Here is a 13731-nt window from a genome sequence, read left to right on the forward strand (position 1 = left end):
TACTACAAGTTTGCCGCCGGACCAAGATGACGTTGCAAGATAAAATGTGGTCTTGAATTGCTCTCTGCTGGATCAAAAAGGTACTACAAGCATGTCCTCTAAACATCTAGTCTATTCCAATTTATTTGTATAGCCCTTCTGAAACCCACACAAGGGTAACAAAATCCAATGCACTCTTATTTGCATTGATTTAACATGCTGGTTTTAATCGATTCTATCGATTTGTCGGTGCAGCCCTAGTTTGTTGAAGAAGAACATTTCAAAATAAAGAATGAAAAGGTCCCGGACCGAACTGTGTGAGCTAGAAGAGACCAAGCAGCGATCAGCTGGGGATGACAAAAAAAGGAAGGAGTTATCTCTCCCTCGCCTACAGACTGTCAAAGCTACTCAGTGAACTCCCATTTGAAATTACAGGATACACAATTCCTTACTTTCCATCTCGTCGCACTGGCTTCACAGCAGAGAATTAACAGAAAAACGGGTCGAGTTCTATTTTCATGACATCAATTTGGAGTTTAATCACTATAATTGTAGAGTGACGTGGCAATAATTCATACAGCGGTAACCTCTGTCCCAGGATGTCGCTCCACCTCACATAAGGTGCTTCCCAACTTATAAAGTGTGGTCACATTTTTTTTTTGCTATGTGTTGCGTCTGAAAATAAGTTTAATGACTAAGATTCATATATGTACGCAAGGAGATCAGAAGCCACCCCAACATTATTTTCTTTACAATTCTTATTCTGTTTCCATTTTCATGTTGCATGTTTACCCTTTAGTTCCATGTCCAATATCGTTGAATACAATGTTTCACAACGTTGGTATCAATGACAACAAAGACATGTCAATTTTGTCACTGTCACCTTGTAAAGTTGTTAAGAAGTTTTGTAGATAATCAAAATGAGAGAAGACATCAATGGGTTTTCAACTTGCAAAGAAAAGGGGAGATAGCCCAAACCTCAGATAGGAGATTCCAACCTACTCTAAAAACACTTCCCTGAGCCCTTTTATTTTCAATAAATCTCCTAAGTTAGAGAACCAGATCTGCCATAAAGGGTACGACTAATAAAGGACACCAACATAATGATGTAAATAATGCATAGTAGTCCAAACAACAATGCGCAATAATAGTCCAAATAACCTACTGGCATCCTATGCAACCCCCTTTGCATGTGTTCAATATTAAAAACAGAATAAACTTATCACACGTGATAAAAACATTCTCCAAAATTATTTTGTTCCGGGAGATGAAAAAGTAGCTTCGTAACCTGCAAATATTGTAAGTAGAGACACATTTTGAATGTAAATGCACTGATCCGTTCCAAGCCCCGCAAAAGTACAGTATATTTATTTAATAAATCATAAAAGAGCATCAGAACATAAAAAAATACATCCATCCATCCATCCATTGTCTTCCGCTTATCCGAGGTCGGGTCGCGGGGGCAGCAGCGTTAAAAGGGAAGCCCAGACGTCCCTATCCCCAGCCACTTCTTCCAGCTCATCCGACGGGACCCCGAGGCGTTCCCAAGCCAGCCGAGAGACATAGTCTCTCCAACGTGTCCTGGGCCGCCCCCGGGGCCTCCTGCCGGTGGGACATGCCCGGAACACCTCCCGAGGGAGGCGTCCAGGAGGCATCCTTATTAGATGCCCGAGCCACCTCAACTGGCTCCTCTCAACGCGGAGGAGCAGTGGCTCTACTCCGAGTCCCTCCCGGATGACTGAGCTTCTCACCCTATCTCTAAGGGAGAACCCAGCCACCCTGCGGAGGAAACTCATTTCGGCCGCTTGTATCCGGGATCGAGTTCTTTCGGTCATGACCCAAAGTTCATGACCAAAGGTGAGGGTAGGAACGTAGATGGACTGGTAGATCGAGAGCTTTGCCTTTCGGCTCAGCTCCCTCTTCACCACGACAGACCGGTACAGGGTCCGAATGACGGCAGACGCTGCACCGACCCGTCTGTCGATCTCCCGTTCCATCCTACCCTCACTCGTGAACAAGACCCCAAGATACTTGAACTCCTCCACTTGGGGCAAGACCTCCTCCCCGACACGGAGGGAGCATACCACCCTTTTCCGACTGAGAACCATGGCCTCGGACTTGGAGGTGCTGATCCCCATCCCGGCCGCTTCACACTCGGTTGCGAATCGCTCCAGCGAGAGCTGAAGATCACGGGCTGAGGAAGCCAACAGCACCACGTCATCTGCAAAAAGCAGTGACGCAATGCTGAGGCCCCCAAACCGGACTCCATCCCCGCCAAGGCTGCGCCTAGAAATTCTGTCCATAAAAGTTATGAACAGAATCGGTGACAAAGGGCAGCCCTGGCGGAGCCCAACCCTCACCGGGAACGAATCCGACTTATTGCCGGCAATGCGGACCAGACTCTGGCACCGGGCATACAGGGACCGCACAGCCCGGATAAGACTGTGCGGTACCCCATACTCCCGAAGCACCCCCCACAGGGCCTCCCGAGGAACACGGTCGAATGCCTTCTCCAAGTCCACAAAACACATGTAGACCGGACAGGCAAATTCCCATGCACCCTCAAAGACCCTGAAGAGTGTATAGAGCTGGTCCAGTGTTCCACGGCCAGGACGAAAACCACACTGTTCCTCCTGAATCCGAGATTCGACTTCCTGGCGGACCCTCCTCTCCAGTACCCCTGAATAGACCTTACCAGGGACATGTTAAAATTAAATTACCGCACAATAAACGTAAAACGAGAGGTACATAATGTAAAAAAAACAAAGAATAAATAAAATGATAAAAATATTCATTGACCTTTTTGCCTTTCGTTTCTTGAAAAAGTGACAATGACATCTGCGTTTGCCGTTGTTTAAAAATCAGTCGGGAATTGCGTAAGGTAGACGTGGCGGGCCTGACTTTTTCCAAGTGATTCCTTTCCACAAATTCCATAACTTCATGGAATTTTGCTAACATGTCTTTAATTTGGGCTGATTGAATGATGGCTTCTCCTCCTCATCTCTGAACTCTGAGCTGTGACCCAAAGGGCATGCTGGGAGCACGAATTTGAACTGTGTTACCAGGCAGATTTTAAGAGATAGCCAGTTTGTTTACATTCGAGAAACTCTGGAAGCTGCTAATTGTTGTGCCTACTGTACTGTATTTTTGACATCAAATCCTGAAACGGCTTCGAAACTAGAGGCAATATTTTCCTGTTCTTAGTAACCTGAGACTTTCGTATGTAGAGACATTCCTAAGTAGAGGTACCACTGTACATGCCTCTAAAGATTAGGTCTAGCGGTGTTTATCTGAGCACTTCATCCAAAATTTTTAAACGTTGTGAACATTTGTTTCATGAACGCACTTGATTGATCCATGGTCAAACACATTCCCGCACACAATTCGAAGGTTCGTCCAAATATTTTGCTTTCACAATACCTGAAGTGGGTCTTTAAATAACTTCATTGGTCCAAATTGCACCTCTGTTAATGTTGTCTGAAAAAAATAAAACAAAAAAAGAGAATTATTACAAAGCAAAGATATTCACAATTGTCATATTCGAACCAGCTTGTCAATTCAACTCAAGTCACTTTTATGTATATTGTAACTACACAGGTTACAATTACACCAATCCCCTAATCTTAAACCAAAATGCGGGCAAGGAAATACTCAAAACCACAGCACAAGGAAAATAATAAACCTTGAGAAGGGGCCTCACAAGCTTATAGGTCCAATTACTTTTTTCATGGGAAGTAAAATTGTGGTGTGGATTTTTTTTCCGTACCACTTTGAAAATGTGTCCAGTGTCAGATGAGGATGATTTTGTGGAAATACTTATACTTAAATAAATAAGATAATATTTCGTTTCAGCAAACATGCATAGTCCCTATCAGTATACATATTTATATATATATATATATATATATATATATATATATATACATATATATATATATATATAAAGATGCCAGAACTGTCTTAAACGTAGTATCTTGTCAAACTTTACCCTGGCCTGAGTTCTTTGACACCAAAATTATGTAGTTTTGCCGCAACACAACACACCGGAAGAAACAATTATTTTTCCTCACCTACAGCGTGTGATTGTTCAAACTTTTTAAAGTGTGCTTTAAATGGACAGTGAGTATTATTTGACAGCTGTATTGTGTTGTGAAACGTATACGAGTGATATAAAGCACAAGAAAAAATACAAATAACGGATATACAAAGTAACCAAACCCAGGCTTCTTACACCTTTTCGTGGCCAAATTCAAGCACTTTTTAAGGACCTTCAATGCCATTTTTTAAATTTCTTCGGTATCAATGAAGAGAAAATCCGGTCGGAATCTTGTATTTTGTATACTCATATATAAATTTTAATCCATTGTGTGCATTTAATACGACATATTAGATCTCCCCATATAGGTGTTGAGTAAAAATGACAGTAATAAATAGCTGACATTTTCAGTTGTAGGAAGTTCTTCCCAATACAATTTACCACTGGGAAATTGATCTTTTGTATGGCCCATGATAAATGCCCATAATTGACATGTAATCCTTGCACTAATACACATTGCACCTGTCCTCTTGGGCTCTACCCGTAAGGGGTGATGACGCTTCATACGACAATGCTATACAAACTAATGCTCGCTGCCATTACTAACTAGGGCAAAAGAAGTGCAATGACAAAACAAAACCACCAGAGAGCAGTGTCTGTCAATTTAAAGCCGATTTGTTGAAAAAAATGGAAACCATTTCAAGCAATTACAAACACTTCACCCAAAATTCAAGCACATTTCAATCCATAAAAACACAACAATAAGATTCAGGCATTTTAAAGAATTTCAGGCACCAGTACGAACCCTGTAACCTGTACCCTATTTCTTCTCAGTTTTGCCCAGCTTTTCACAAGGTTTTTTTGGGGGTACCCTAAGCAGCAAACGGCTGCCAATCATGTCAACTCCCTTTAGGTGAGCCACTTGTTATTTAAAGAAACATTTCTTGACATGAGAGTGTTTAAAAATGTTCTTTTTAATAAAGTTTTTTTTATTACCACTACAAGGAGCTAATCAATTTGGATTTTTGCTTTAATACTAATAATTAATAAAACAATGGTCCATAATACCGCATTATTAACTGTTGACCCCTAAACATGCTGAGGAAAAAACATTACAGTATTTAAGGTGCTGTGCGGAATTTGGAACTGTCGTAACTGCTTATGCCATCTTCTGGTTTGTGTCATCATTGCATCCTGTGTCAAGCTCCTTATGTTGCTTGCGTGTTTTTTTAGGATGTGCTCGAACAGACTGGTCTTCTTTCTTTCTTTTTGGGAGGTTGGGTTGGCGTTTAGAGTACTAGAAACAGGCCTTTTCCTATTTTCACCATTTTCATGCTTCACTAACAAAAAAAAACTGCGCGATGAGAATAAAGACATTCTAAAAACAATGGTAATAGCATTGTTTTGATACGTAAAGTAATCGCGCTGTTGTCAGGGTTAATGGGCGGCAGAACCACCAGCAAAACGTGAAATAAGAATTAGAAACATTTATTTAAAACCTAATTTACAGGCTCAACTATTGAGCATGTAGTGTACTTTTTTATGATTATAACTTATGTGCTAGCAAATTATAATTTGAAAAATAATTCTGCTGTTTTATTGCCAAATATAATGAATTAAGGAACCTAACCACTTCACTTTCAGTGATCATTTGCCCCAATCATGTGGCTATGATGGAAAACTGCATTTACCTTTCGGTTCTGTCCTACAGAAATCAAACATTTTTTTTAAAAGTGCCAGAGAGTCACTACGGCGCGCCAAAGACCCACATGTTGCCCCCTGAGCAGGTTTAGCAGGTTAAGCAGTTCAACTTTGTTGGCAATAGAAAGCATCTTGCTCGGTCTAGCGAATCAAAATGCAGAACTCAATGCACGATGAAAATCCGCGAAGCAGTGAACCATCGTGAAGTATGTTTTGGTGTTTACCCGTTGCTTTTATATGATAATAATCTCATCTCTCATCTCATTAGCCGTACCGCTTATCCTCAGTAGGGTCGCGGGGAGGCTGGAGCCCATCCCAGCAATCATCGGGCAGTGCGCAGGGGACACCCTGAACTGGTTGCCAGCCAATCGCAGGGCACACAGGGACAGACAACTCATTCGCTCATTCACACCTAGGGACAATTTGGACCAGCCAATTCACCTGAAATGCATGTCTTTGGAATGTGGGAGGAAACCGGAGTGCCCGGAGGAAACCCACGCAAGCACGGGGAGAACATACAAACTCCGCACAGAAAGTCTGGAGCTGGATTTGAACCCACGACAGGTTCCCATGACATGAACTGTGCCGCACAAGCGCTAACCACTGCGCCGCCGTGCTGCCCTAATAATACTGTAACATATTTTAATGCAAGGCAGCTGAGTGGTTAGCATGTCTGCGACACAGTTCTGAGGTCAAGGGTTCAAATCCAGCTACCAGCCTTCCTGTGCGGGGTTTGCATGTTCTCCCTGTGCTTGCAATGGTTACCTCCGGGCACTACGGTTTCCTCCCACATTCCCAAAAACATGCATGTCAGGTTAATTGGCAGGTCCAAATTATCCCTAGGTGTGAATGAGCGAGTGAGTTGTCTGTCCTTGTGTGCCCTGCAACTAGCTGGCAAACAGTTTAGGGTGTCCCCTGCCCACTGCTCGAAGATGGCTGGTATGGGCTCCAGAACCCCCGCGACCCTACTGAGGATAAGCAGTGCAGATAATTTCAATGCGGTTTTTAATGTAAGTATTTTACTATTTAGCAGTTAATTTGCCATCATCTCAAATACTTCAATGATATCATATGAACTCATTCAGTGTCTCAACTTTGACATACGTTTTCAGAAAGATTTTCTTAAGGGCCAAAAAAAAAAAAAATACATATATATATATATATATATATATATATATATATATATATTTTCCAAAGGATTTGGTGCTGCTGATCAGTAAGTATCAAGCATCTGGGAGTAACTTTAGTATGAAAAATCACTACTAGATCGCCAAAATCTGTTGGCTGCGGCTGCATCGGCTCGCTACAACGGGTCAGGTGTATCGACATTTCGTTCTGTGTACATTGTTACAAAGAATGACAATACAAAGGAAATTATTATTATTATTATTATTAAAATGACTTTGATAAGATCTTTGTCCACCTATTGAGGAGTGAGATATATAGATTTGCTACATTTTTTTTAATAGCCAAACAAAAATGTCACGATTCGTTTACATGTACCCCCTATCAGAACACAATCTTTTCAACAAATTTCACTTCCTCTCTGCTAAACGGAACCCAGCTCAGGGGCCGGTAACTATAGCAACTGAGCCCCTTGTGGACAGCGATCCCACTAGAATTCCTCTTCCCCGTAAACAATCTACACATGTGGAGCAGGAGAGAGGGAGGAATTTGGGAGCATGCCCGCCAGCTGTAAATCACTTCTTGCTGAATTGTAAGCCTGTTGCCGACTCAATGACACAACAAAGGGGGAACAAAGCTGATTAGGCCTCGGTGCAGCACCACTGACGTCATTCCGACAGTGGGCCGTTTGTTTGTCGTCGTCCGAGTAGTAGCGCTAGTATGAGGCCGTTCCATCAAAGCGATTCCCTGCCATCATCTGATCCCTCGCAGACGTGAGGACACCGGTCGCATGATCGACTCATGAGCCGCGGAGCGGGAAATTTGTGTGTTTGTGTGTGGCCGTACCGCATAATTATGTTAAAAATGAATTGGATCACTTCCATACGGCCGTGAAAGACAACTTCCCCCTTTTTCAGCATTGTACAATGTTGTCACATCTAAATACAGTGGTACTTGCGTTGTCCTTACGACAACTGTTGTAATTAGTGCGTTTAAAATGTCATACCAGGCTAAAAACGGACGTGGGTTCATTAAGAAGAGTTGTGGATTTATTTGAGCGTTAAGTTAAAAAATATAGCGAAACAATTCTACTTTCATTTCTTTTCAGCTGCCCCTCTTGCACCACTGTACAGTACTCATGACTGTGATTATTTACCTATCACTGCGCATCCATATATTCGTACATTATACGATCCCCACAATTCTTTTGCACTATTGTACGGTATCCTTTTTGAGAGACCTAAACGTTTACCACACACTCATTGTCACGGTTGCCCATGGCGCTCACTTCTTAGTCTCTGGTATCTGGTATCGATCCTGTCTGTCCTGTCCTGTCCAGTATCAAGCCTGTCTGTCCGGTATCTGCTTGTGTATCTGGTATCGATCTAGTCAGCCTCTGGCTTCCTGTTTTTTCCACGCCGGACTTCTGTCTTACTCTTTTTCCTCACGCTGAGGTTTTGGGTTGTTCCTTGCCTGCATGTTGGTCTAAGATCAGGTAATTGTGTAATTGTAATTCTGTGCAGTCCTTTGAGACATTTTTGTGATTAAGGGCTATATAAATAAATGTGACTTGACTTGACTTGACTTACTTCTTCCTCCCAGCGATTGCCGAATCACTGGCGTTTGTGTTCATGCGCATGACTGCCCCATTCCCGTAAAATAAAGCTTGTCTGAAAACGTTACGCATCTTGATCCTCCTCCTGTTCTGGTTCTGACACTTATCCTACCTTCATATGTATTATTTATATATTTACGGAATCTGCGGGTCTGATGTATCGACATTTCTGATCTATACACATGTGTACAAGAATGACAAATAAAGTAGATCCATCTTATGTGTCACTTCCGGTTATGCGATCTCACACAATGCTGACAGGATGGTTGCATGTCCAATCCATCTCCATCCATGTTGAAGAAATGACAAGGCAATGCTGTAAGTTTCCAAAAGTGTTTATATGATATATAAACAACCGGATCTTGTAATAGTTTAGAAGGATGTAAAGTTTATGCACCTTATTTTCATAAGCACATGGTCTTACTGCATTGTAATATACTTGTGTTGTTTTCACCATCCGAAGAAGGAATCAAAGCTTGAAATACACGTCCCCTGTGGTTATGGTAATTCTTTGGTGGTTTAGCTAGTGTCATATCAATGACAGTACAGTACTCCTTCAGGGTTGGAAAAGATTACTTTAAAAATGTGTTCCAATACAGTTACTAGTTACCTGTTGAACAATGTAATCCGTAACATAATCATGCTTTGTTTATGGCGTTTTTAGTTTGGGCACAGCACAAAAACAACATCAACAGATAAATAAAACAAAATGTTTGCACTCAGTCATACTTACAATGCAATAACACATTAGGTACATAATCCTGAGCCCAAATGGAGTAGGCTGAGGCAGAAGTTTTACCCTTCATTACCAATTACAGGAGAAAAATATTCAAAATCAAAACAAGATAGTCAAAAGCCACCAACTTCTCTAAAAGTCAGGAGAGTCTCAGAGCTAGAATCAACAGGCTCAAGGACAGCTTTTTCAATCAAGCTGAAAGGACTTGAACTCTCCCTGTGCTACCCGCTCTCACCCCTGTGCCTTTGGCTAAATCAATGCAAAACTGCTCTATTTTGATTCCAGCTATACTTAACAAATTTTTAATTCTAAACTGTAAATACATTTTTTTGTATGAATATTTTTTAAATTTTATTTTATCTTGCTGCTATTCGTTATTTGCATTGTGTCTTATTTACTTTATGTTTGCACATGGGGAAGAGGAAGTAATTTAATCCATCCTGTATGATGTATATATAGCATATTTGACAAAATAGTTGAAGTTGATTACTTTAGAGTATTGTTATGTCCCTTTTTGCTGGTTAATCTGAGCTAGTATGCTAGCAAGGGTAATGACCTGTTTGCCTTTACATGAAATTGGGTATTATTTACTGCCTTCTAGTGGTGGAAGCCACTTCCTTTATTAAAAAACAATATTGATTTGAACAATAAGCAAAAATGCACAAAATATGTAAACATTCATTTTTTAAAATACTTGTGGGTCGAGAAATTTGTATTTATTTTACATAATATGAGGCTCAACTAGAGGGTGTTGACATGATTGTCTGCCAAGGGAACACCCAAAAAAACCTTGTGAAAAGGCTGGCCCGCCCCAAAAATAGGAAAAAACTGCTGCAGTTTGGTCGTTAGGTTGTTTAATTAACATACTTCAATGCTTTATTGTGAATGCTGTGATTTTGTGTCACTTGTGAATGTATTACACGTTTGAAGTGTATTACATGTATACTGGTTATCTGACCAATGTGTTATGAACCTAAATAAAAATCCACATCATCCGCAATACTCTAAGTGTATCACAACGTAGTAGGGGACATCTGTACAATAAAAAGTGAAAGGTCCAATAGAAATACAACAAAAGTACAACATAGGAAGGAAAACAAAGATCGATAAAGATACCAAGAAAAATCAGTAAGCACAATATTAGTGAAGAGTCAAGTCCTACAAGAAGAATTGAATGCGTCTAGCTGGGGAAGTACTTCATTTTGAAACAAGAAAAGTAATGAATCCCATTGAACTGATTGAATCAAGTACTTCCTGGCCAGTAACTGTCACTACACCAAACCATGTAATATGGTTTAGAGGACATCTTGATAAACATATTTTTGGCCTTGGTTTCGGCCTCTTTGAAAACAAAAAAGTTGATCACTGTGTCAAGTACATCCACACAAGCCATAAACCTTGACAAAGTTGATGTACAGTGCCGTGAATAAGTATTAGCCCCCCCATCCCGAACTCTGTTTTTTGCATTTTTATCACTCACAAAAGATCATCAAACCAAAAATGGACATTTGAAATGTTGATTCAATTTATTTAGACACAAATAACAGGTTTATCTGGCCTGTGTAGAAATACTATGTTGTATAAATGCCAGGTTTTAAACAATTTTGCAAAGAGGAGCGGACCTAAATTCCTCAAAGACTCCATCCATCCACCCATCCATTCATTAGCTGCACCGCTTATCCTCAGTAGGGTCACGGGGTTGCTGGAGTCCATCCCAGTCATCTTCGGGCAGTAGGCAGGGGACACCTTAAACTGGTTGTCAGCCAGTTGCAGGACACACAGAGACAGACAATCATTCACTCGCTCATTCACACATAGGGACAATTTGGACTGGCCAATGAGCCTGACATGGAGGTTTTTGGAATGTGGGAGGAAACCGGAGTGCACGGAGGAAACCCGCGCAAGCACGGGAGAACATGCAAACGCCACAGGTGGAGTCTGCGGTAGCTACACTTGAAGCTTCAACCTCTGCACCGTGGAGCTGCCCATCCATCCGCCAGCCGCCCTTCAAGACTTATTACAGATTATTGTAAACGTTTGATTCCTGTAATCCCTGCCAAAGGTGGCCCAACTCGCTATTATTATCCAGGAGTTCCAAAATACTGTATGAAAAAAAATAGTCAAAGTAGGAAAATAAATATTTGGATTCTTTTTTATTTATATGGATGGCTCCAAAGCAGACTGCATTGTCTAACAGTGGCACAAGAACCTATATTTAACAATATATTTGTTTGGTATAAAAAGGTAAACTTTTATTATTGGATTTCATACTTTGTGTTGTTATTGATTTCTACCCCTAGTTGAATGCAAAATGAGCAACATACTATTTTCGCTTTATGAATTACAATTTCTAATACAATAAAAATAGCAGTTTACAGACAATATCTAATGTCATATTTATTTGATTGAACACCAATAAAAAACGCAAAAAATGCAAAACACAATCCAGTAGCTCCACTGTCACTACATCTTATCAATATCTGCTAAAGGTATATCAATCATTAATAATCTTCAAAATGAGATTGTACAAACCCACCAAATGGTAGCTTCATCCCATTAATAATCAAGCCGCACATGACAACAATCCTAATTCTGTGCAGATCCAAGACCACTTTACACTTCTCATTGAGCTACACAGCTCAGATTCAAGGCTGTGCTTTCCCTGTTGTCACATTAGATTTCCATGATGTTGAGCACGTGTGTCAGAACAAATAACTCGGCCATCAGCTTTATCAACTATGACTAAAGATTACTAACAGTCTGGAGATGTCAAGCAGAACATTGTCTCCTCTATATCCAACCACTGTGTAAATGACCCTGATGCAAGAAACACCCGTGTCCTCTTCCTTGCTCTCTCCCAGAATCCTTTTTTCTCCCATCGGATGTCCTTTGTTAGGGAATTAGCCGAGGATTTTATTTTATTTTTTCAATTAAGGGAACGTGTTGTGTTCCTCTCTGCAATTACGCAAATATGTTGCAAAAAAATTCGTCTCAAAGTCGACTGATCTGGCTTGTTTGCTGTAGAGCTGTAATGTCATTAAAGGAACAAACACTTTCGCAACGGCAAAACCTGTTAACACAACAAGTAAGGCCAGCTCAAAAAGGACGACATAACTCTTAAAACAATATGGTGACTGGCTTGCTTGGGTACTGGTGTTTCTATGATGACATCACAGCTCAGAACAGTAGCAGTTCTACACTAAATTACTCCCTGGGCGAAACACCCATGTAGCTCCTATGACCCCCCTAGAGTCTACCCCTAATTTTCTTTTTTTGCCAACATATATGGATAAAACGGATATATTTCTTAATTGCACAAATGCTTGAATAATAAATACAAATACACTATATACAGAAAACGGTTCCCCAGTCTCTGCCCACCGAAATGAACCTGGAGTTGGAAAAAAGAAAAAAAGAAGAAAAAGGTAAAATTAAAAAAGTAAAAAGATAAAACAGAAGAAGAAAATAATAAAGCAAGTAAAAAAGCTGGAGGAAAGCAAACAAAAGAAGAAGAGAAAATAAAGAAGTAAAAAAGCATGAAAAAATAAGAAAAAGGGGAAAAAGCAAGAAAAAAATTAAAAAGCTAGGAAAAGGAAACTAAAAAATAAAATACGAAAATGGAGAACAAAATAAGAAAAAAGCAGGAAAAAAAGAGGTAAAAAGCTAAGGGTGGAGAGAAACAAAAAGAAAAAGAAATGAAAAATAAAAAAGAAGAAAAAAAAGCAGAAAAAACAGTACATTAATACTAATAGTGTAATATTCTGCACAAAATAAATAAATACGTTTTTTTCTACTAGATTATAATAAAGTTTTATTTTTTCACTCTGCCGTGAACTTCTCATTTGAACATTTTTATACGAAACAACTTTATACTGGAATCCCTGCAAGACATAACAAAATGTCTATTAAAAATCAGTGCAACAACAAATAAACTACAAAATAAAAGAATAAACTATGCATTTGAAAAAAAAAAAATCTAATTGTGAAACACTGGAAATTGTTCTGTGGGCTCATTAAGTTGTAAAAATTCCGCCTGTGCCAAAGGACTGGCACTGGCTCAAGATGACAAAAACAAGACATTCTGTCTTCAAAATGCATTATTCTGGAAAATAATTCAAACATACAGATGAAATATAAATATAGATTTTATGCAAAAACATGTAATATCTCCTCACATTTTGCATGTTTAAAAATTTGGGATTACCTTTAAAGCCTTGACGTCAATAGATTTTATTATATAACTTCAAGGGACAGTGTGTAATTTTTGACCACTAGAAGTCGTTGTATTGTGTCGAGACTCAAAGTGAGCAGAAACCATTTTTCTTCTCATTTTTTTGCCCAGACTTTTAAGATTTTTTTTATTTTGGGGTTTCCTTTAGCAGCAAGATGGCCGACAAGTTGAAGATGCAACCCAAATGTAGAAAAAAATTTCCACTTCTCCAATTTATCGATTGAAAGGAATGTGCACATCAGCTCCTTAATGGAACTTTCCACTTTTCCTTCCCCCATTCACTAACTTTTTTGGGAACCATTATTATG

The 13731-nt window shown here is 39.9% G+C and overlaps 1 protein-coding gene across 2 annotated transcripts in view; it reads right to left on the reverse strand.

Moving 5' to 3' along the window:
* The window catches only part of pde8a (phosphodiesterase 8A), a 114139-nt gene that overhangs the window by 44748 nt on the left and 55660 nt on the right, over positions 1-13731 (reverse strand). For both annotated transcript variants that reach the window (XM_088334274.1, XM_088334275.1), the window contains exon 2: positions 3400-3456. In XM_088334274.1, the coding sequence (XP_088190400.1) occupies positions 3400-3456 (57 nt within the window). The remainder of the gene's footprint in view (positions 1-3399; positions 3457-13731) is intronic.

The sequence above is a fragment of the Urocampus carinirostris genome, chromosome 4, assembly GCF_059441175.1.
Source record: "Urocampus carinirostris isolate Australia breed hairy pipefish chromosome 4, RoL_Ucar_1.0, whole genome shotgun sequence".
Lineage (NCBI taxonomy): Eukaryota > Metazoa > Chordata > Actinopteri > Syngnathiformes > Syngnathidae > Urocampus > Urocampus carinirostris.